Source organism: Citrus sinensis, chromosome 4 (genome assembly GCF_022201045.2).
Source record: "Citrus sinensis cultivar Valencia sweet orange chromosome 4, DVS_A1.0, whole genome shotgun sequence".
Taxonomy (NCBI): domain Eukaryota; kingdom Viridiplantae; phylum Streptophyta; class Magnoliopsida; order Sapindales; family Rutaceae; genus Citrus; species Citrus sinensis.
Genome location: NC_068559.1, coordinates 20,462,355 through 20,486,382, shown reverse-complemented (window position 1 = coordinate 20,486,382; position 24,028 = coordinate 20,462,355). Strand labels below are relative to the sequence as shown.

The window sequence follows — 24,028 nt, the reverse complement described above, 5'->3', positions numbered from 1 at the left end:
TTGATCAGATGATATGCAACCAACAATATGACTCCTGGAACAACATGCTTCAGGGTGGAGAAACTGGAGAGAATTATCATTGTCATTTGGAGAGTATCGCTGAAGTGCCCATGGCGGTGCCTGAATCATTGGCGCAACACGAAGAAATTGATGGACTACCTGAGTTAATTGAGGAAGACTATTCTTTTCTTGAAGACTTACTTCATGATGATGCTGAAGAACCAATAGGGGATGTGAGCGGTTCATTCGGCTTGATGCTGGACTTGGATGATCTCTTGTCATAAATAATTGAATTATGACTTCGATTTGTATTGTAACTGTAACAACTTTTCCCCATTTACTTTAATCCTTTGTTCGTATATATTCGTATTGTTCAGTTTCTCGTATTCTTTATTCTCTTGAACCTCAATGAGTATGTTTTCTGCAAGCTGATAACAGGCAAAGGCATTCTGTTTGCATTTAAGCCAAAATCATCATTAATTAGTTCCAATCAGTAAATCTGATGGTTCATTCTCTTATTCCATTTATTTATTTACAACTGAGTTCACAAAAGTGATTGTTTTGAGATTACAGATAAAAATGATGAGATAGTTGGAATCTTTCTAAAAATCTACTTCTTAATTTTCATGAAGCACAGAATTTTGTTCCTTGTCTAATAGTATTTGGCAGCTCATCATACCGCCGGTCAATCCTTCAGTAAACCCTTCCACAAATTTTTATATATGCACATATATATTTAAGATTTTATAGGTACAAGATGAAATGGGCTTGTATCACATGGCTGAGATCCTGTTCATGAATAAATGATTTTGCATGATTAATAATATCGTTTGGTTTACGTGAATGGTATTTTAGGTCTCACAAATTTAGCGTTTTTATGCAATTTAGAGCTGAAATTTTAGAGATTTAACACGTTCGAACAGTTATGTTTTCAATTGTGTGTGTGTGTGTGTGTGTAAAAAAAGGGAACAATTGTTTCTTTACAGTCAAGCTAACGAAGAAAAATGTCGTACTATTTTTATTTTATCTCCAAAAACAGTAATTTATTCATTTAGTGTAATTAAGCAAATAAAAAAAAATCACCTGTCAATTGAAAAAAAAAATTGTATCGAAAGCAATTGGAATTCAATTCTATATTGGTCTTAGGACTTTATAAACTTTTTTTTCAATTTTCTATCATATAAAGTATTTGTTTACTATATAGATTAATTATGTAAAATCATTTTTCTTGATGTGGATCAAGGCAAAACAAAATAAAAAGAATTCTTATTAGACATATACAATATATCAATAAAATTGAATCTAATACAATTGTAATTTTTTATTTTATTTACCAATAATACACCAATTTTTCATTCCTATATCAATTTACTTATTTTACCTTTCATTTATAAGTCTTATGTTTTATTTATTTAATTTTATGTTTTATTTTATACTTATTATTAATTTTTAAGTTTTATATTATATTTGTAAGTTTCTTTTGTTTACTATTGATACACTAATTTATCATTTTCATGTTGATTTACTTGTTTTACCTTTTATTTAGAAATCTTATGTTTTATTTAGACAATTTATGTTCTATTTTACACTTAATGTTAATTTACAAATTTTATGTTTCATTTGTAAGTTTTTGTTTTGTTTACTAGTGGAACACCAATTTACCATTCTTATATTAATATACTTGTTTTACTTTTCATTTATAAGTCTTATATTATATTTACATAATTTATGTTTTATTTTATACTTATTATTGATTTATAATTTTTCTGTTGAATTTATATGTCTTATGTATCATTTACACAATTCATGTTTAATTACAGTATTAATGTATCATAGAATGAAACTTCATTTAATTTAAATATTTACCTCATTGTCCCAGTCGGTTTTCTTGGAACATAGCCAAGCACGATGATTGGTTTACTACTCCAAGCAGCATTCGAATCCATATAACATGTGCAAATTAATTGAATGAAGATATTCATCTAGTTTTTGAAAAATGAACTACAACAAGCCATGCCATGTACTCCAAAGTAAGGCAACATGATCAAAATAGGGTAAAAGTTTATTTAGTCTTTTTGGATTGGGTTAATTACCTAGTTAATTCCTATATTTTTAAAACTTATCCAAAATTCTCTATCACTACTTTCATAATTGTTGGATTTAGGGCTAGTTTAGTAATAAGTGTAGCTTTTAAAATAATTAATGCTAGTTGTGCTGTAAAAATAATCAGTTGTATAGAGCATCCGTTTAATACTTGGCAAAATTTATTTTTAAAGGTGTTATGAGTTTTTAAACCAATCATATATGTTTGATAAATCTTACAATTAAACTGCTATAAAAATGCATGCAAATGACTCAAATAGATATTATGTTCAATTTTTTTTTTAGATTTATTGTCATGTATATTTATTATTTTTATTGTGTATATATAATAACTAATAAAAAAATAAATATGTTTTTTATTAATTATTTTTTTATTTTGTTATTCAATATAATTGATAATAATAATAATAATAATAGTCTCTTTAAATTTAATGATTTTATTTCACAATTGAATAAAGATAATTTTGGATTTTTGTATATGTGAGGATATATATGGAATTGTATTAAATATAAAACTCATTTTCAAAATTAAATTTTAAAAAGCTACTCTTCCTTATTTTTCAAACTCCGCTATGGGATAAAGTAAGTTTTTCAAAAGTAGTTTAAAAAAAATTATCAAACACCAAAATTTTTTTAAATAAGCATACCACTCTAAGGTGGGGGGGTTAGGCGGGACCCCTACCTGTCATTTATAAAAGATAATGAAAGATACAAGGAGGGGGACAAAAACCAAAACCTCCAATCAAGAGAAAAAAATACAACAGAAAAAGAAAAGATTAAGGCATAGCCTAACATGAGAATCATAATAAAATGACTAATGAAGACGGTGATAATATGTCTTAAGATACTTACGGCCGGTAAGTAATTTAAATCCCTTTTTCGAATGACCAACAATGCTAAAATCGGGACTTAAGTCTATTCTCTCAGAATTCTCAGGAGCAAATAAAAAGTGTTCGTTATTCGCCAGGTGCTCGTCAGAACTATCATCATTATCAGTATGAGAATTGTAATGCCTAAAATCTGTGCTGGATGCTCGATGAAGATGTGGATTATACTCACCAATGCTCCGCAGGGGAGACAAGCTTTGATCACGAGGTTCCTTAGAATCATGAGTTGTGTCATCTTGGGCAATCGGCTCTTGAACGGATGTAGAATTTGTAACGTTAGGCCGGTTCTCCGAAGGTTTGGTGATCGGGGACCCCACGTCTGCAATCTGCTTAGTGATGGAAGGCTCAGGTCGAGGAGTATTTGAGGGTTGTGAAGTATCTGACGGTAGAACTTCTGACTTATTACCATCTTCTACTCTGGTCTGCCGATTCCCACTGGGTCGCTGGGGACGGAGCCCCGGATTGGCCACGTAACACGTCTCAATGGTATGGCCAAGGTGCTTGCATGAAGCACAGTAGAGTGGGATTTTCTCAAACATTACATTTTGCCAAAATCCAGAATCTCCCACCCCGATTCGTATCCTTGGCAAAGGAGGTTGGGTAACATCATACTCCACTAATACCCTAGCTACAGAAGGGTGAGCTAAAGAGGCATGCACTACTAGAAAAATTGTCTTTACTGACTTTAGAATAGTGTCAGAAATTACTTTCACTGACACTTGTTAATTGTGTCAGTAATCTGGGAGTCAGAAAAATAGTGACACTTGTAAGTGGTGTCAGTGATTACTATTACTACAGTATCACCGATATTATGACACCATAGTGTTAGTAGTTATTGATATTTTATTAGTGTCTATGATTACTGTTACCATGGTATCACTAGTTAATTTATTTTAAAAAAATAAAAAATTGAATTAGATCATTGCCTATTGATTTATTGGTAAAATTAAAAGGCACCACAAAATAATAAAAGGAAATTGATTTATATCACAAAATCTTTCATTTCACATTTAAATATTATTAGTATATATTACAAATTCCAAAACTTCAATAACAAAAATATGAGATATCCTACTCTCACAACTAAATAATTTAAATTCAATACATAAGAATTTCTACCATCCAATCAAATGTCTACTAGTTGCGGCTACATATAGAAAATTTAAAAGCTAAATTGATAAGGATGACTGCCTTTCACTCTTTGAACATAAGTAGTGCAGTTGTGTTATCACGCCAGCAACTTCTCTATTCAATAGACTGGATAGGTTAGGATACAAGTGAAGTCGAGGAAGAAACACTTCAAACACATTGATCAAATCGGCATATAAGTACATGGAAAATGAAAAAAATTGACTGTCAATTGAGAAAATTTAGAAGAACTAAAGTTTATATTATAAGGCAACTCAAATCTGATTAAAGTTTATTTCATAAAAAGAGAAATTAAAAGGAAAGGCCAATGTGAAAAAAATTAGAGATATGAAGGTGAAAAAAACCGCGAATGACACCCGGTGCCGCTATTTTTCTCAACACCATCTTCGCTAGATCTTGATGAGCCTTGTAGTCTTAGCTTACCCTTCGCTGATTCAGTTGCAGCTATATAGCTTGGCAGCGACGGGCTGCTCTGCAGCTCATTCTCTGCACATTTTTTCTTTGTCAGAACAACAACTTTCCTACTAGATTTATTATTCTCATTGTTTGTTGAATCCTCCTTTGGTTCAAAATTACCATTTGTCATGGGAATAGTCTCGTCTTTAGCACCACTCTTCATCCAAGGTTTTGATTCATCTACGGCTAGGTCACTGGGTGGTACATCAGACATCTCATTCATTTCCACTAGGTCTGGCGTGGCTTCTACTTTGGGTAGTTTGGATTGTTTCAAAGTTGTCTTTTTCTTCATCTTCTCACCTGAATTTCTCAAGCTCCGTTCCAAACCTTCATGACATACTGAGCTCGTTGGCAACTTATCCAAACTATGGTTTTTTTTTTCAATTTCAAATTCTGACTGGACAAATGCAGAATTTTCTACTAGATGATTATTAACCTTTCTCAGGCTACGCTTAACCTTTTCAAGTTCACTTTGTGGATTTTCATCCACTGGATCTGCTGGATGGCTTAAAGCTTTCTTCAGACTTCGTTTGGATCTCTCAAATTTGGGGGTTGAGTGCACTGTGATACTGTCTGCATTAGCAGCACGGTTCCTGCGAACACTTCATTTTGGTCGGCCTGTTTCAGCTTCAAGCGTTTGAGCACTAACATGCTTCTTCTGAGATTTTGAGTCTGACATTTTCTTTGGTTGGGGAGCTAGTTTCCAGATGTGAAATGCTGACCAGTGTTTGAGACCGAATTTGGCTCCACAGAATCATATTGCAGTTGCAAAGACAACACAATTGGTGATGAAGCAAGAAACTAAAGCAAAAAACAAACAGTCACTTACCCCACATCCAAAAAAAAACCAAGAAGGTTGTAGATCAAAAAGAAAAATTGCAACTACATCCTGCCATATTTGCCAACAGGTTATTAGTTAAATTGGAGGCCTCCAGCAAAATAAAATGGGTGCCATATTCAAATTAGAACTTAATGTCTTTGATACCACAGGCTCTGCCATGTACAGTCGTCCTAAATAATATGACATATGAACATAAAGCTCAATCCATTAAAAAGAAAAATCATAATCAGACAAATGGGCATGATAATGCCGAGAATACCTTAAAGATAAAAAAGAAATTCCTAACAGCTTCGATAATCATGTAGACAAATTAAGTTCAACAGGATCCACATGCTTGCCCTGCTGAAGGACAGAGCAGTTAAAAGAAAAATGAAATTAATTAGAAGTGAACTGGACATGTAGAAATTCAGGCAGTTTAGTAATGTCTGGAATGTATAAATAACCCATCCGTATATTTGTAGATGAAGGCTGTCTACATAAAGTGACGCATGTATCCTAAATGAATGGAACGGATGAAAAGTAAGAAGGTATATATTGATTTGTACAAGTACACAGTTGCTGCAAGGACAACCATTCAATGCTTAACCATAAAAAAGGTTCACTCAGACACCAATGTACCCCACTTGAGCTTTGGGTGGAAGTTCATGACATGCTCTATTCCGCATTGTTCATGGAATCAAAGCAAGACAAGTAATCAAGCCTCTCCATGCGAGACCTTTACTATTGAACAATAAACGACAATATCTCCACATTCAACAATATGCATTAACAGCGAGATCAATGAAATATATTTAAAAGATTAATCTTCACGGAAAGAATATGTTCTTTTAAAATAAATAAATAAAAAGAAGAGCAGTTAAATCCCTATCAGATGAGCTCTCAAGAAATTACCAAAAGCGTCAATGGAGTGCAAGTTTTCCCCACTTCAAGTCCAACATCAGAATGTCTGACCTTTCTACCACGAACAAGTGCCTGTAACTTGACAAGCCCCAGCATAGCGCCGAGAGTAGCAGCTGCTTGTCTTCTCACTAAATGTCCACGAATAAGAGCCTACAGCCTTATTGTGCCTTTAAGGGCTCGAAATGCTCACCGAGCCTTCACATCAAAAGCTAGTATTAGTGTGAGGTATATACAATATACCTATGGAGAAAGAAAGGATTGCAAAAGGTCTCAAAAATATATTTTCAATGGTGTGTTCACTTGATAAAGGCATAATCGCATCTAGGAATGTGAAGGAATGTCTATAAGCAAGTTAAACAAAATAATACCGACTGACCACCAAATAATATGTTTAAGAAAGAATACCATCATTTCTTATTTACATATACTACCCTGTTAAGCATATAATTTGCTAACCATGTCAACTAATTGAAACGCACCCAACAATTCTCACAAGCATCTCATCAAACACTTTGTAGACACCATACCAGTTGTCCAAAAACTATGAATGACTGACACAACTTTTACCATTCACATATCAACAAATCAAAACGCGGAAAAAAGAATTCCCAAACCATGTATTAGTTGAATAAAAATAAAAGAATTAGTGAACCTACTTAAAATTCAACAAAAAGAATCAAATTAATTTCTTAATAAATTCACATATAAGTAGAGAATATTTAATAATTATTAATTATTTAGCTAATGCTCACCTTACTTAATTACCATGCCCAGATCTATAAATGCTTCACCTAAGTGGTGCTTCTGCTTCTTCTTTAAACAGCCTCCAACAACGCTCTTTAACTTTGACCAAGGCATCCGTCCACGATCTTGGAGCTAAATTAAACACCTCAAATCATTTTTATCGATGACGAAGATTGGCGTTAGGCAAAAAAGTGGCTAGAATTTCACGACCGTGTGAGATTCTGTTGGATTGTAATAGAAAGATTTAAGGTTAGGGATTGAAAAGAGCCAAGATTGGGATGGAAAAATTGAGTTAGATAGTAAGAGATTGTATTGGACTGTAAGAGAAACATAAGAGAGGAGTGGCTGAGGAAGAGTTGGGGTTAAAAAGACGACGCTATTAGATTAGAGTTTTTGTGAATTCGGTGAAGTTAGGGTTTTTTAGATTTGGGGAGTTTAGGAGGGAATGAAAAAAATAAAAATTTTGTCTAAATTAAACAGGAAAAGTTAAAAAAAAAATGTTTGGTTTAGTCGTTACTTTTCTGAACAAGAAAAGTTGAGTTTTGAATGTTCTGGTCTTTTTTTCGAACTTAAACGCTTGAGTACTAGAGGTCTCCGGTTCGAGTTCTATTTAGAACTTAATTAGAATTATTTTATTTTTATTACTGATACCTTAATGTCAGAAATCTCTGATGTCTAAGTTACAGACACTATAGTATCAATAATTTGTGATATTTTTATGTTAAACACGGAAAATGGTCCATATGTATGAAAATACTGATACTTTTTAAAAAATTGTCACAAATCAAGTGTTAGTAAAGACCATTTTTTTAGTAGTGGCAGTAGCTTGGTCAATTCGCAATGGCTTGCCAATAGCTGATGCAATAGAAAATAATGCTTCCCTACAGTGCATGAAGTGGACAGGCATGTAAGGAAATGAGATCCATACTGGAACTATAAGGGACTCCTCGGAGCACCGAAAATCGGTGGTCCATTTAAAAATTCTCATGGCACTCCCATTAATGTGCCATGTCTACCTAACCCATAGGCGGGAATAGTCATTCTCAACGTCCAATTGAATTAACACATGTTGATTATCTAGTAAAGACACCTTAAAAGTTCCCTTCAATCTCAAAGAAGTAAAAAATTTACAAATTAATTCCATACTAGGTCTATTATAAGAAAATTTACCAACCAATGTCAGCTTGAAAGAAATGGCCATCCCTTCAATTTCCGCAACAGAGAATTGCACGTTAGGCTCTCCCCCGAAAGAAGTAACGGTCTTGATTGGAACCCTCTAGCTAGTTGGGCCGATCATAATATCCATAAACGATTTTTTATTGGTTCTCTTTTGATTCGAATTGGGGACGGAATTCAAAATTGAGGTATAAGATGGTGCGGATGTGGGCGGTGTAGCATTTTGAGTCAACGGGGTAAATTGGGGATTATTAGAAATGAGTGTTGAGGGCATTCGGGAGGGCTGGTTGTTGGGCTCAGAAATGGATTGGGCTTGGGATTGATTAGTGGAAAAGGATAATGGGACAAGGGGAAGGCTAGTAGGAAACGCACATGGGGGACACAAATCATGTGCAGCCGAAAGTGGTTCATGTGCATGTGGAGCAACATAGCTGCTGCACGCGTGAAGACTTTTGGGCTGGAATGTTTGCTCATGGCTGCTGCACGCGTGGAGACTTTTGGGCTGGGATGTTTGCTGATCTTGACTGGATTCGGTGGTGTTTGCTTGCATGGGGAGCTGACAATCGCCGGTCAGCAGCTGCAGCTGGCTGTGAACACTGTTCCGAGTGCGTGTGTGTGAGACTTTTTGGCTCGTGGGGGTTGTTTGTGTAGGATATGGTTGTGGCTGACTGGATTTAACCACGGTGGTTGCATCTTGAAGAGGTTCTTGATTCAATTGGCCATGAAGCACGGGCTGGTTTTGAGAATGCATAGGGGCTGTAACGGCTGGCTGATCATCTCCCGAGTGATCATGTATGGCTTGTGTTGGCTGCGGACTAGATGCTGGAAGCTGGTTTGTGTTAGCTTGTGAAGGCTTGGTTCGATTTGAAGGTGATGATGGCTCGACGGTTGGAAGGTGGTCATGGCTAGTTAAGGTTGGAGTTTGCTGTTGAAGGGATGACGATGGCGATGGTGGTTGATTGGCTGTGTTTACGGAAGTTGGTGGCTGTTGGGGTTGGATGGCTGGCGATTGGCTTTTATACTTTGAACGAGTTTGCCTTTGAGATCTCCTAAGAAAAGGAAATTCGTTTTTGGAAGTGAGGGGGGGAATCGGTGGTGGCTGGCTGCCATTACCATTGGCCGGTCAGTTCATGATAGCCGGCTCGTGAAGGGATGGTTGATTTGCTGCATCATGGCAGCCTTCATGAGACGTTTCTTCTTGTTCACTTACGACAACAGAGGTGGTTAAGGGTTGCCGAAGTTTCGAGAGGATAGAGGCAGTGGATGTCGGTGGTTGGTCAGCATGATGGTGGATTGGAGATGGAAGGTCTGCATGGGAGTGGTTTGGAGAGAAATGATTTGGTTGTGTGGATGGATTGAGGTCATTTTGCCGCTGGAGCGATTTGATTCGCGGTGGTGACAGTTGGACGTCAGGCAGTGGATCATTGGTCAATTTTGGGGGTCGTCTAAATGATTTCTTAGGAGGGTTCAAACTCCTAATAATTCGTTCTTTGGCGGAGAGGGTGTTGACCGGTGATGACTGGTTGCCATCACCGGATGCCGGAGAGGCCATTAAGGCCGTTTAAGGCTCTTGGGGGGGGGGGAGGGGAGAGAGGGGGGAGAGCATCTATCTTTTCCAAATACCAAAATTAATTTCTATCTTTTCAAAATTATTTTTAAGTCTCTCTAAAGTAATCTCAAAAGGGTCTGATAAAATAATATTTCATTTTGATATAACTTTAAAATTCAAACAAACCTAACAGGCAATAAGTAAAAATAGATAATGTGAGAGGACTTTACAATTTTTAAAAAATACATGAACTAAGTGATAATTAGCTCAAATAGTCATGACTAAAAGAGCATTTACCTATAAAAAATAATTAAAAAAAACATAAGAGCTATATTAACGATAAATATCAAATTACATATCCTCCGTAAAAGATGCTAAATTTAAATCTATGAAGTTCTTTATCAAGAGGGAAAAAGATGAAAAGTAAGAAATACAAAGATGAATTGATACCTTAACTTTGACATTGGCCACGTACATGAAAAACTCCTACAGGTACCAATCACATAATGGCAGCAAATGTTAATATATTCTACTATACTTTGCCGACCGGCACCAATAGCAGCCCCTACTAAATACATTGGCAAATTAATTCAATATATGCATGATACAATAGACTAAGGCTCCGTTTGCTATTATTGTTGGGAGATGTGACTTCATTAGCTCATAGGTGTCAATTGGTAAATAATGAAAAACTATTCTGATACTTGTTTATTTTAGCTATTATTGTTGTCATTCAGAGAGTATCGTTGAAGTGCCCATGTTGGTGCCTGAATCATTGGTGCAACACGAGGACAGTGATGGACTACCTGAGTTAATTGAGGAAGACTATTCTTTTCTGGAAGACTTAATTCATGATGATGCTGAAGAACCAATAGGGGATGTGCCCGGTTCATTCGGCTTGATGCTGGACTTGGATGATCTCTTGTCATAAATAATTGGATTATGACTTCGATTTGTATTGTTACTGTAACAACTTTTCCCCATTTACTTTAATCCTTTGTTCATACATATTTGTATTGTTCAGTTTCTCGTATTCTTTATTCTCTTGAACTTCAATGAGTATGTTTTCTGCAAGCTGATAACAGGCAAAGGCATTCGGTTTGCATTTAAGCCAAAATCATCATTAATTAGTTCCAATCAGTAAATCTGTTGGTTCATTCTCTTATTCCATTTATTTATTTACAATTGAGTTCGCAAAAAATGATTGTTTTGAGATTATAGATAAAAATGATGAGCTAGTTAGAATCTTTCTAAAAATCTACTTCTTAATTTTCATGAAGCACAGAATTTTGTTCCTTGTCTAATAGTATTTGGCAGCTCATCATACTGTCAATCAATCCTTCAGTAAACCCTTCCACAAATTTTTCTATATGCATATATATATTTAAGATTTTATAGGTACAAGATGAAATGGGCTTGTATCACATGGCTGAGTTCCTGTTCATGAATAAATGAATTTGCATGATTGATAATATCGTTTTGTTTACATGAACGGTATTTTAGGTCTCGCAAATTTAGCGTTTTTATGCAATTTAGAGCCGAACGTTTAGAGATTTAACACGTTCGAACAGTTATTTATTTATTTTTTTCTGAGTGTAAAAAAGGGAAACAACTTGTTTCTTTACAACCAAGCTAACAAAGAAAAGCTCCGAAAGTTGTCCTACTATTTTTATTTTATCTCCAAAAACAATAGTTTATTCATTTAATTTAATTAAGCAAATAAAAAAATCACTCATCAATTGAAAAAAAAATTGTATTGAAAGTAATTGGAATTCAATTCTATATTCATCTGGCTACATTTATAATTAGTTGTGTTGTGTACAACATTAGTTTAATGTTTGGCAAAATTTATTTTTAAGGTGTTATGAGTTTTAAAAACAATCATATATGTTTGGTAAATTTTACTATTAAACTACTATAAGAATACATACAAATGACTCAAATAGATATTTTGTTCAATAAATGTTTTTATTAATTTATTGTCACACACACACACACGCACATATATATGTGTGTGTGTGTGTGTGTGTGTGTGTGTGTGTGTGTGTGTGTGTGATTTTTTATTGTGTGTATATAATAGTTGATAACAAAAATAAATATTTTTATTGTATTATTTTTATTTTTTTAATTCAATATGATTGGTAAAAATAATAATCTCTTTAAATTTAATTATTTTATTTCGCAGTTGGATAAGGATAATTTTGGATTTTTACAGATGAGATGATATATATGGAATTGCATTAAGTACAAAACTCATTTTCAAAATCAAATTTTAAAAAACTATTCTTCCCTACTGCTCAAACTCTACTATGGGATGAGGTAATTTTTTTTTCAAAAGTAGTTTAAAAAAAAAATCAAACACCAACTTTTTAAAATTACATTTAAGTCTCTCAAAAGTAATCACAAACGGGTCTGATAAAATGATACTTCATTATGATATAACTTAAAATTTCAAACAAATCTAACAGGCAACAAATTAAAAAAAAAACGAGAGGACTTTAATTTTTGGGTAATTTTTAAGAAAATGAAAGAACTAACTAAGTGATAATTAGCTTAAATACTATGGACTAAAGGAGCATTTACCAAAAAAAAAAAATCATAAGAGCTATATTAACGATAAAGATCAAATTACACATCCTCGTAAAAGATGCTAAATTTAAATCTATGAAGTTCTTTATCAAGAGGGAAAAAGATGAAAAGTAAGAAATACAAAGATGAATTGATACCTTGACTTTGACATTGGCCACGTACATGAAAAACTCCTACAGGCACCAATCACATAATAGCAGCAAATGTTAATATATTCTACTATACTTTGCCGACCGGCACCAATAGCAGCCCCTACTAAATACATTGGCAAATTAATTCAATATATCCATGATACAATAGACCAAGGCTCCGTTTGCTATTATTGTTGGGAGATGTTACTTCATCGACTCTTAAGTGTTAATTGGTAAATAATAAAAAATAAGGTGACTTATTCGTAAAAAATCGACAATACTTTCACTATTCTTGTCGAAATAATCATTATGAAAAATATGTTATATATCATACATTATCAACTTACGTGAGAGTACAGGGCTACAGGCTGGACACCGCTAAGTAACATTGAGAAAGCTAAGGGGACAGAGAGTGACCTTGTAACAGATTCCGATACTTCTTCATCGCTTGTAAATAAATAAACAATTTTTCTGATGAGCACATTATTATCGAAAAGAAAACTCTGTTACACATGGAAGCAATTAAGGCAACTTTGATGGAAATTTTGCAGCTTTAGCATTTCCTCTCCCCAATTCATTTCAAACCCGAACTCTGGACATAAATACATACGTTTGTGTGTGTGTGTGTGTGTGTATGCAATAAAGCATCAGTATTTGAGTTTGCAAAGCATATACGCCATTAGAAACTCAATGTTTCAAAATCTTTCATACCCAATTGAGGCTAGGAGGCCAAAGCATAACATGCATGAACTCCCAAGCTATGATGTTGAGGCTACAAAGTAGTACAATTGATTTCATTAGTATATGCCTATGACACTCTTAATATATATGGGGAAGTAATGATATAATGGGCGGCAGTAATTACCTAATGATGAGCGACAGTGTCATGTGACATTGTCTGATTAATCCACAATTTAAATACTATTTACAGGATGTCCCAAAGTCCTACTACGTTTTCAGGTGCTTCCTATATGGTAAACGCTAATGACCACTAAATTATACTTATGTATGTAAGTATTTTTCAACAACCCATTATATCCATAGTCTTAAAACAAGTAAATAACCATAGAAAAAAAACATATTTTTCTTATTTTTATTACTATCATATATACTTTTGATAGTCTAATCTAATGTGTTTGTCAAAAGATGTGACGGATTTTACCTGTTAAAATTATTATTTATTTTTTACAGTAAATTTGAATATCAAAATTTTAACTTAAGAGATATAATGGGTAATTCGAAAGAAGGAAAAAAAAATTATAGGGACCAAAATAATAAAAGCGAAGCGAAAAATATTTGACAGTTATGTAGTATATCATTTTGTAATGTAGCTTGCAGCGCATTGAAAATCCAATTTTAGGGTAAAAAAGAAAAAAAGAAAATAGAACCAACATAGACTTATCATATGGAGATGGCAAATATCTCAACTCTGGCATTTTTCCATAAATTTAATGAGTATTTAGTTTTTATTAAGAATGCTCGGTTGCACTTATGTACCATATCATATGCTCGAAGATGTCGAGAGTTTAATTAGAGGAAATAACTCAGCAAAAGGATTTAAATTGAATCCTCTCCAAGAATTAGGGCATCAACCACCAGTGACATACAAATAATTTGAGTTTTTAAGCTGTGAGCGTAGGTGCCTTTTTATGGTCAAGTGAAAGTGCCAAAAACAAATAACGTCGGCAATGAACCATGGGCAAGAAATGTCCTGCCCTCACTATTTGCTATGTCTTTGCCTTGGCCAAGAAATTTGAAGATTGAACTTGAGACGATAAACCCAGGGAGCAAAATTGTTTCTGTAATAAGATGTATTATCCACTAAATAAATTGAAATTATAATCAAAATTAAAATGAGTATTGGAATGCTGCTCAGTAAGAGGAGCCAGATATATATACATATAATTGATCGATGGCATACTGATCGTTAATCAGCTCTCTCTTGTAATATGTATATTAATTTCCATTTATTTTTACAAATTAATCAAGTACAACTTTAAGATATCTAGCTATACGTGCTAGCTCGTCGGATTAATTAAAATCATCACATGTTGAATGAGATACCCAGCACATTAATCATAGAAATTAAAGAGCAAAATTAGAGCTACAAGTGCAAACTAGTTAATGTTAAGATATATTCAAATATTTGTTTGACCAAAACCGAAATATTGTTTGTCTCTCGTATATTTAACTGGCAATACGCAGCCAAACTTGAGCTACGATCAAGTATTAATTTTATTGCAGACATATATATTTATTTGCGACGCAAGCAATGTTGTATATGACGCCAATTTTTCAATAAGTTGCTGATTAATTAGCTAGTGGGGATGGAAAATTTATTATTTGCTATTTTACCATGCATAGGTTTGCTACTATATATTGAGTAGCGACAGTATTGTTCACCGTAAGGTGAGAATTATATCATTGACTAGATCATATATGTATGTGTGTGTGTGTGTGTATATATATATATATATAGTGGTTTTCTAATTATGAATCCTTAACTTTAATAAAGTCAAGGATTAATTAAAAGACAAAAAAAAATGTAAATTTCAATATATTACAAGATAAAATACAATGCATTGGAGTCTGTATTTATTTTATCTTTTAACTTATCCCTAACTTTATTAAAGTCACATATTTCTAATTGGAAAACTAATATATATATTCAATATGTGAATTTTCATCCCAAAGTCAATTTATACTTCAAGTTACTGCTTTAAAATTCAAATATAGTCGTGTCCAACTGTTTAATCAAATGAAGTAGGGGTGTTCGCGGATCGAATTTTACAGATTGGACATCAATCCAATCCGATCCACAATCTTACAGATTATAAATTTTCAATCCAATCCAATCCACAGATTGGTGAAATTCAATCCAAATCCAAATCCAATCCATACATCTGCAGATCGGATGCGGATTTGACCCAATCCATATCCAATCCACCATTTTACGGATTGGTTTGCGGATCGAAAAATTTTAATTATGTTCAATCCAAGAATTAACTAAATAAAAAAATTAATATAAAAATAATTTTACTATCGATCAAATTTAAAATTAAATAAGATTTAAATAAATAAATTGTTTAAATAAAGCTAGAAAATACATTTAAAGTTTCAAAATATAACACACCAAAACAAAAAAAAAATCTCATTCGTTTAGATCAGTACACGGAAATTAACTATTTAGGAAGCTATATTTGTTTATTTAATTATTTTTTATTTTTTATTATTATCAGATAAGATATAATATAGTGTTAATGTAACTATATTTTAACGTATTTATTTACTAGTAAGTACTAATGTCATGTTTACAAGTTTTATTTTTTAATTAAAAAAATATTTTTTATTATTTTGCAGATTCACGAATTTTTGCGGATTTACAGAAGTAAATCCATATCCAATCCACCGATTGTGGATTATCAAATTTTCAATCCAATCCAATCCACCAATCCACTTATCGGATTTCTACAGATCAGACGGATTGAGCAGATCGAATTGGATTCTGAACACCCCTAAAATGTAGTCTCTAAAATTTATAACCGAAATTGAGAATAATAGAAAACTAATAAGTACTCTTTGTTGTCTTTATGTTTAAGTTAGCGTTTACTTCTCGGATTGGATTGGAAATTCTGAGGAGTGGGAATCCTAGGATTGGGAGTATAAAGTGGGAGTGAGAATAAGTTGTTTACTTATATTGAAATTAGAGTGTGAAATATGAATTAGAATCTCATTATTTATTCACTTTATCTTGGGTTAGGAGTGAATTGTTTCAAATTACAGTTTTACTTATATTTAAAGAATTGGTTTGTAATTACAAAGTGAATAAAAAATATATTTGTAAAATAAACTATTTATTTTATTATTAATTTTAATTATATAAATTGATAATTATTATAATATTCTTAATTATTTAAATCACAATTTTTTATTAATTTTAATTTTAATTATGTAAGTTACAAATTCCTTATAAGAGCTATACATGAAGCATTATTATTAATAATATAGTACAAAATTAATATTTTCTTAGAATAACTATTTATTACTATTAATCATTACCATTAAATAAATATAATACTATTAAAATTAAATAAATGTAAAGTAATATTATTAGTTCTCCACGAATATAATATTATTATTTTAAAATAATTTTAACCTAGATTAAATAAATTATTATTTTTCACTAAATATAATAATATTATATTCAAATAAGTTTAATATTATTATTTTTAAGTAATTGTGACATTACTTTATTTTAATAAATATAATTATATTATATTTAATAAAAAAGGCTAAAAAAAAAAGAGGTGGGAGGAGGAATCTCACTGCACACTCCAAAAATGAGTGGAATTTGAGACACCCACTCCCCTTATTAAATAAACAAGTAAATAGTGGAGTGGGAAGAATCCACACTTCCCCACCCACTGCAGTAAATAAACACAACATTAAATGTACTTCTTGTGAAGATGCAACTTCTTGAATTAATTAACCTCAGAATATTAGATTGCACTTGCGCAGGCTCATTATCAAGCTCTTCTTGCCAACAGACAAAAAGAAAGAAATTTGATCTGAAGTTGTTATTGGTGTTAACGGTAATCGGTTTATTGGCAGAGAAAATACATGCATGATTGAGATTATCAGGATCTTCAAGCAATATTGGACCTTAACTTGTTGAGTTTAATTGCCGTTGGATTCTTCTTCAGAAGGCTTCAAGAGCCACTTATTGAGTCGTTCTGATGCTTTCTTCACCTAGAGAGAGGAAATAGTGTTGTCATCAAATGTATGATTCAAGTCTACAAATTAAATATGACACTTCTTTTTTGAAAAGTTTAGAGAGATTGAGCATTAATGAGGCATGCAATTGATGATGACGTGTACATATTGGTGAATTTATTTTAATTACTTACCTCATTGTCCCAATCGGTTTTCCAGGTGACATACCCCAGCACAAGTGATTGCATTACTACCCCAAGCAGCATTCCAGTCCAAATACCCTGTGCAAATTAAAAGAATAATCGGATCTTGTTTCTGAAGATGAACTACAATCGAATTTCAAAAAAAGTTAAACTGTTCATGATGTGCAATATCAAACCATTCATTCAAATAATCATCATGGAATTTTTAAGAAAAAAAATTAAACATAAATGTATGTTTCTAATTAAAACAAATCCGGTTCAATTTCAGTGCACTCGGGATTCGACCCCTTGACCATAGTATTGATATGAGATTTATAAAGATATTTGGTAGCATGGTTCATAAGAATACGGATTAAGTTTATTGTTGATATCATTTTTATTTTTATTTTTATTTTAGAGAATTGTGAATTGTGATCCATAGTTATTGAAAAATAATACATAGGTAATTAGATGTTAACGGTACATTACTATAGATTATTACATGCGAGGTAAAAATTAATTAAAAGATGAGCATAATTAAAATTATCGTATGATCTAAATTCAAATAAATCTTGTACATATGACACAAGATATTTTATAGATCACCCCAACTCAAATCAGTACTCTAGTCCAAATTCAGATTGAAATATCAAAATGCAAAATAATTCGTACCTTAACTTTGAGATCGGCCACATATCCAAGAAGAACGCCAACAGGTAAGCCAATGAAATAATAGCAAATGATGTTAATATATGCAACCACAGCCTGCCGGCCAGCACCTACTGCCACCCCTGCAATAAATAACTTACATTGAAAATATTAATCCATTGTAATGATGAATTAGAAACATTTTAATTATCGCAATCTTATTTATTAAATTCAGTACATGCCTGAGAGTACTGCCTGAAAGCCATTGAGTAAAACCGAGAAAGCAAGCAGCACTGAGAGGCTTGTGACGGATTCTATTACTTCATCATTACTTGTGAACAAATGTGCTAGCTTACGGCTGAAGACTAAGCAGATTAAGGAAAAGAAAAATCCAATGACAGTTGTGGTAGCTATTGCAACTTTTACAGAAAATTTCGCAGCTTTAGCATCTCCTCTCCCCAGTTCATTTGAAACCCGCACGCTAGAAAACCAAATAAGATATAAGAGATGATATGAATATAATAAAAGATGGCGACACCCGTGATTTGGAGAAATAGTGACAGGGACTCATTTATTTCAGAATAATGATCACACAGACCACCTTTTTTAGATAAATTTTAGGAGTTTGTTTAACAATTTTATGCACAGAAAAGATAATTTTATATACCAAAAAAGGGTCTGTGTGACCATTTCTATAAATAAGAGAATTTTTGTGACTATTTACCATACCAAAAGATGTTACTATTCTTTCTTTTTTCTATGTTATTATTTTAAAGGAGATGATCATTTTTGGAGACATACCCAGAGGCAGCTAGGAAGCCAAAGACCAACATAAATTCCCAAGATATGATATTGAGGCTACAATGACATTCAAATATTCTAATTTAGTGTAGTTTTTGGCATAAAAAAAACTTTACAGGAAAACAAAGAAATAGTATATATGGCATAAATTTAAAACTTACCAAATGGAGAAGGAAGAAATCTCAATTGTGGCATTTTTCATATATCCTGCTAATAGGACTAGAAGAGCATTGTACCAAAACTCTAAGCTATTAAAGTTAAAAGCCACCAAAAAAGAACATAAAACGATACGATTAGCTCAAAAAAAAACTGTTTGAAAACTCTTGGGTTAACTTCATGGGGACAGATTAAAACATTAAATAGATATATTGTTCGGCTATAGATATACAATAGAAATGGCTATCTTACCAAATCATTACACCTGAGGATATTGAGAGCTTCAAAACAGGATACAAATCAGCAAAAGCTGCAGAACTGAATCCTTTCCATGTATTGGGACACCAACCGCCAAAGAGATACACAAACTGTCCAATTACTATAAACCAACTTGCGATTATCATTGCACTCATTGCACCAGGAATCCCCAAGTTCAATTTGCTCACAAAGATCCATGACAAGGCCACATGAACAGCAAATGCAACAGCCGAAAGCCATCCGACGATCATGTTCTTGAGCTGTGCTTGCAAGTACTTTTGGATCGTTAAGCTGAAGACAAAGAAATAGAGAATGCCAATGAACCAAAGTGAGATGTCTCCGGCTCTGTTTGCTATGTCTGTTTGTTCTCCGAGCAGTTTGAAAATATCCGCTGCGAAGATAAACGCAGGAAGCAATATTGTTCCAGTAGCAAGATTTATGATCCATGATCTTTGCAAGTAGATACCCATCATGTGGTATTGCTTTGCTCCAAATGCTTGCCCGCACAGAGTTTCAGTTGCGCTTGACATGCCGATCTACAAAATGCAAAATGAAAAGATTGAAAAAAAAAATTTACTTCGATTGCATTATGATTGTAAGAGCTGATTGTTTTGATTTATAAGAACTGAATATCGTTATCAATTTGCAAAGATCTCTTCTACCTCCATAATTTTGTTCTATGCAGTTTCATTGTTCATCATCAGTGGCGCCCTAGCCAATTTATTCAATTTGAATCCGGAGATTTTTAATACACCCTTATGATACATTATTATTACATCTTAATACAATACAATACAATACAATACAATACAATATAATACGACGTATCGAAATAACTTAAAATTTTATGGTGAGATCCTAACAGCATGGCACAATTTGACACCCCTGAGTTCAACTATTTTAAGCTCTTTTACCATGGTAACCTTACTGTCAATCTACTACAATATATCCTGGATATATAATGGATAATTCATAATAAACTGGGGACTTGAATAATAAATGTGAAAAAAATATAGGGGACCTAAGACTTATTCTCCCTTAGAATTAATATCGAATCGGGACAAAAAGGGTGGTGAAATGATAGTACAAATAAATAGCTTAAATGGACACAATAAAACTATACGTTGGGATTCTCACATCATGGAATAATTCGATTTTATAACCCTAAAGAAATTCTGCACTCTCAAGGTTTCTTCATTGCGGGCCCTTCATTGTTTGCCACTTCTTAAAGTAATCATTACGCACAATCAGGAAGAAGCCAGTGCCCTTCTACGCAGAGTCTACACAGAGTCCCTGTACGTGTTGTAGTTGGACATGCACTTGTTAATTTTTAGTGATGATGCTAAAATTTTTAATAAATACTTAATATTGGAGTTTGAGATTTAAATTGATTTTATTTTTTATTTATATGATGAAAAATATATAATATTTTTAATATTTTATTAAAATTATAATTTAAAAATTATATTTATTATATTACTATTAATTTTTATTTTACAATTGTAACTTTCCTTGATACCAAACAAAGTTATAAGCGAATCTGATGCCCTTATTATAAAAAGAGTCAACTTGATTCACACAAAATTCAGCTAAAGCTAGCTAAAAGCTTATAGGCATGGAGAAAACCTGGCACATTAAAAAATTTTGTAGTCATGTCGTTTGTTTATTATTAAACATATTTATAAGTACTATCCATGAAATACTAGAAGAATGACAGTTAGATCCTTAATTTTTTTTTAAATTTTACCAAGAGTTTTTTTTTTTTGTCTGAAAAATTAAATAAGTATGAATTTAACAGAAGTCTAAATGAATATGAATACAAATATTTGGATGACCTATTTTTTTTTTTAATATTTGAACATAGGTACTTTTTATTTATTTTTATAAAATAAAAAAGATAACATGGATATTTGATGTTTATGTCCTTATAAGTTAAAACGTATAAAGATATTTGGTTTTATATTTTAAGAAATAATTATATTTGATAGAGATATTTCTGGATATAGTTTTACCTTTCCATTAAGACATTTTTTCATTTAGATAAAAGTCACAGAAGTTAATATAAATGTCTAAAAATCATATATAAGTTATTAAAAAAAACAAACAAGTAAACTTAAAAAGTATCTTAAATTAATAAAATTTCAGACTTCAGACGTTTAACAAATAAACTCTTGCTATTTAAGTCTCTAATATTCAAATATTAAAAGAAAAAAAATAATTTGGATACTAAGTTTTGTAGGTAAAAAGTTACATTTGCTCTTCAACAATAAAATTTGAACCTTGAAATTATAAAATCAAGAACGTAATGGGTATTAGGGGAAAAAAAAATAGAGCCTAAGTGATAAAAGTAAGAGATATTGGGACCTAACTCAAAGTCAATTCTCCCGAAATTCTTTACGTCATTTGATATGGACAAATTTCAGACACTAAACATCAATTTTTATCTTTAATTATTATTCAAACTCAAGTAACACGACGCAATTCATGACCAGTTGAGGGCTGCGCCAGCCGCCCAGTGGCTACAATAATTGAGTTTGAACAAATATCTTCTATCTAACAAAATAGGACAAACCAAAGAGGAATAAAAAAAAAAAATCACGTCGAAAAGGTCGGTGATGAAATAAATTGAGAATACCAGAAAAAGATATAAGTAAAATTTTTGCATGATTGCTTTTTAGATAAAGGTGCAAATTAAATAATGGCGTCAATATGTAGCTCAACTTTAGGACACTAAAGTGGGGAATTACCCGGACGAATAAGACCAACTTTCTGAAAAAGAAAAATAAAATAGAAGGTCGAGTGGAATCGTGAGGGAAGATAAGATTAGTAGTGCTCATATTTTGTCGATCCCTATTGTATTGTAACCATAAGCATCAGAATTAAGTAATAGTAAAGGAAAAAAGTACGGCAGATAAGGATAATAAATGCAATCACAAAAGCTTACCAAAATCCCATTTGAAAATCGGACGGCTATGATTTGAATGAGCGCGTAAGCTGCAAGCTCAACCTCGCCAAGATGACCAATAAATCCTTGTGTGATAACAAACATACCATACTGAGAAACCCTAGCTAACATTGCGGGAAATGCAACCCTCCATAGCTTTTTCGATTCTTTCCAAACCCTCCCTTTTAAATCATCAATATCTTTCGCTTCTGAACCGAGGAGTCTCTCCTCCATCTGAAACACAGTTTTGTTTAGAGAAAATAATGTTACATATGGAAAATGCAAATATAGATAGCAAATTAATCTACCTAGACTGCTTTAATCCAGTAAAGAATTAATCCCGGCCCCTCTAAATTTGATCAATACCAAAAATTAAAAAGAAAAATTTGCCATGTGCGCAACCAATAGGCACATAATTTGTTGATATATTGCATACACACACCTTTGTTTAATTATGAGTGATATTATTCGAGTCTGAATTTTAATAGAAAAATCATCTATACGTCTAAGATTTGTTTAAATGAATATGTAGATTCTTTGATTTTAAAAATAGTTTCATAATTTTTTTTTAAATTTCAAAATAGTTGTGCAAACTCTAAAGTTTATCTTAAAAAAAAAAATTATGTAACCGATGCACGTCTGTGTCACGTTTCAGTCCAAAAGCAAATCTCTTAAAAATCTTAGTGGCTTTTTCTCTTGAATTTTGCGTCTCATTGTGTGTGGATTTTGTGTGTCTCGGTGTTAGCTCACCGGTAGGAAGTGTTTATTTAAGGTGCACTTGTATGATGTTGGTAAGATGCATTGTAACAGCAAAAATCATGTTAATAATGTATCTTTTCGAGCTATGAATCAGACAAAAACTTGATTAAATATAAAGAAGACTTACGATCAAGTCCACTCAACTTATCTGAATTCATGGGTGAGTGTAATTAATACAAACTACTTAAAGGACAAATAGGAAATAAAAGAAAATACAGTCCAACCACCACATTTTAAAAAAAAAAAGTTTATTCAAGAAAGTATTAATGAATTGGAAATGACTAAGTACACGGGTAGGTATTAAGGAGAAAAAATCTATATGTATTAATTTAAACAATAAGAGATTGAAAGAAGAGATTAATGTTCATATCTTTCATTGAAAGAAAAAAAAAGGAACCTGATTGCAAAAACAGCTGCGCATAGTATGTATGTAAAGAGAGTTAGCTTTTTCTAGTATGAATCATGATTTCTTTATCACATTTGTCATGTGTTTTAAGGGTTCCAAGTTGTAGGGTTATTTTCTCAATTATTTTCTTGAAAAAGAATCAAATACAACAACACATACGTTCAAAACTTTAACAAAAAAAACTTATGAAGTTAATTAAGAGAAAACTTGAAACATATAACAAAAAACTATATTGAACTCTACACGTAGTTCCCCTCTGATTCATGTCACTGTTGACCGAAATATTTAGAGAAAAAGAGAGAGAAGAGGAAACTTAAAAGAGAGAGAGGAGGAAACTTACTTGGCCTTGAGAGAAGTTCTTGCTTGATTAGTTGAACAAGGAGGATAGCTTCTAGCTAGGGTTTCAGCCCAAGAGATTAATTTCTCACTTCAAGAATGCATAGGCAGAGGAGATATGAAAGTAGAGGCAAGCAAAGAAGACACCTGGGGAATGGGATATATGATATCAAACAAAATGTTAATTTAGTAAGCTGACAGAGTGGAATGAAAAAACAGTGAAAATGTGCGTACAATAATTACTCATGGGTATATATAATCAAGGAGCTGGCTAAGTTACAGATTCTGTAACATACAGAT

General features: G+C 32.4%; 2 protein-coding genes and 1 pseudogene across 7 annotated transcripts in view; all 3 read right to left on the bottom strand.

The window, feature by feature from the left end:
- The window catches only part of LOC102626004 (protein DETOXIFICATION 21-like), a 131,066-nt gene that overhangs the window by 91,214 nt on the left and 15,824 nt on the right, over positions 1 to 24,028 (bottom strand). The gene's annotated exons all lie outside the window — the stretch shown is intronic.
- LOC102610814 (protein IQ-DOMAIN 31-like) lies at positions 2,762 to 7,194 on the bottom strand (annotated as a pseudogene).
- Positions 16,981 to 23,949, bottom strand: LOC102620975 (protein DETOXIFICATION 24-like). Of its 3 annotated transcripts, XM_052439683.1 has the most exons (9): positions 23,733 to 23,949; positions 22,228 to 22,461; positions 19,278 to 19,819; positions 19,031 to 19,117; positions 18,870 to 18,926; positions 18,311 to 18,549; positions 18,093 to 18,211; positions 17,433 to 17,519; positions 16,981 to 17,274 (listed from the first exon to the last, which is right to left on the bottom strand). In XM_052439683.1, exons 2-9 carry the CDS (start codon positions 22,459 to 22,461, stop codon positions 17,203 to 17,205), a joined length of 1,437 nt encoding a protein of 478 aa, XP_052295643.1. In that variant the 5' UTR covers positions 23,733 to 23,949; the 3' UTR covers positions 16,981 to 17,202. The 3 variants fall into 3 exon arrangements, with proteins under 3 accessions (XP_052295643.1, XP_052295645.1, XP_052295646.1); XM_052439685.1 differs by lacking the exon at positions 19,031 to 19,117; XM_052439686.1 differs by lacking the exons at positions 18,870 to 18,926; positions 19,031 to 19,117.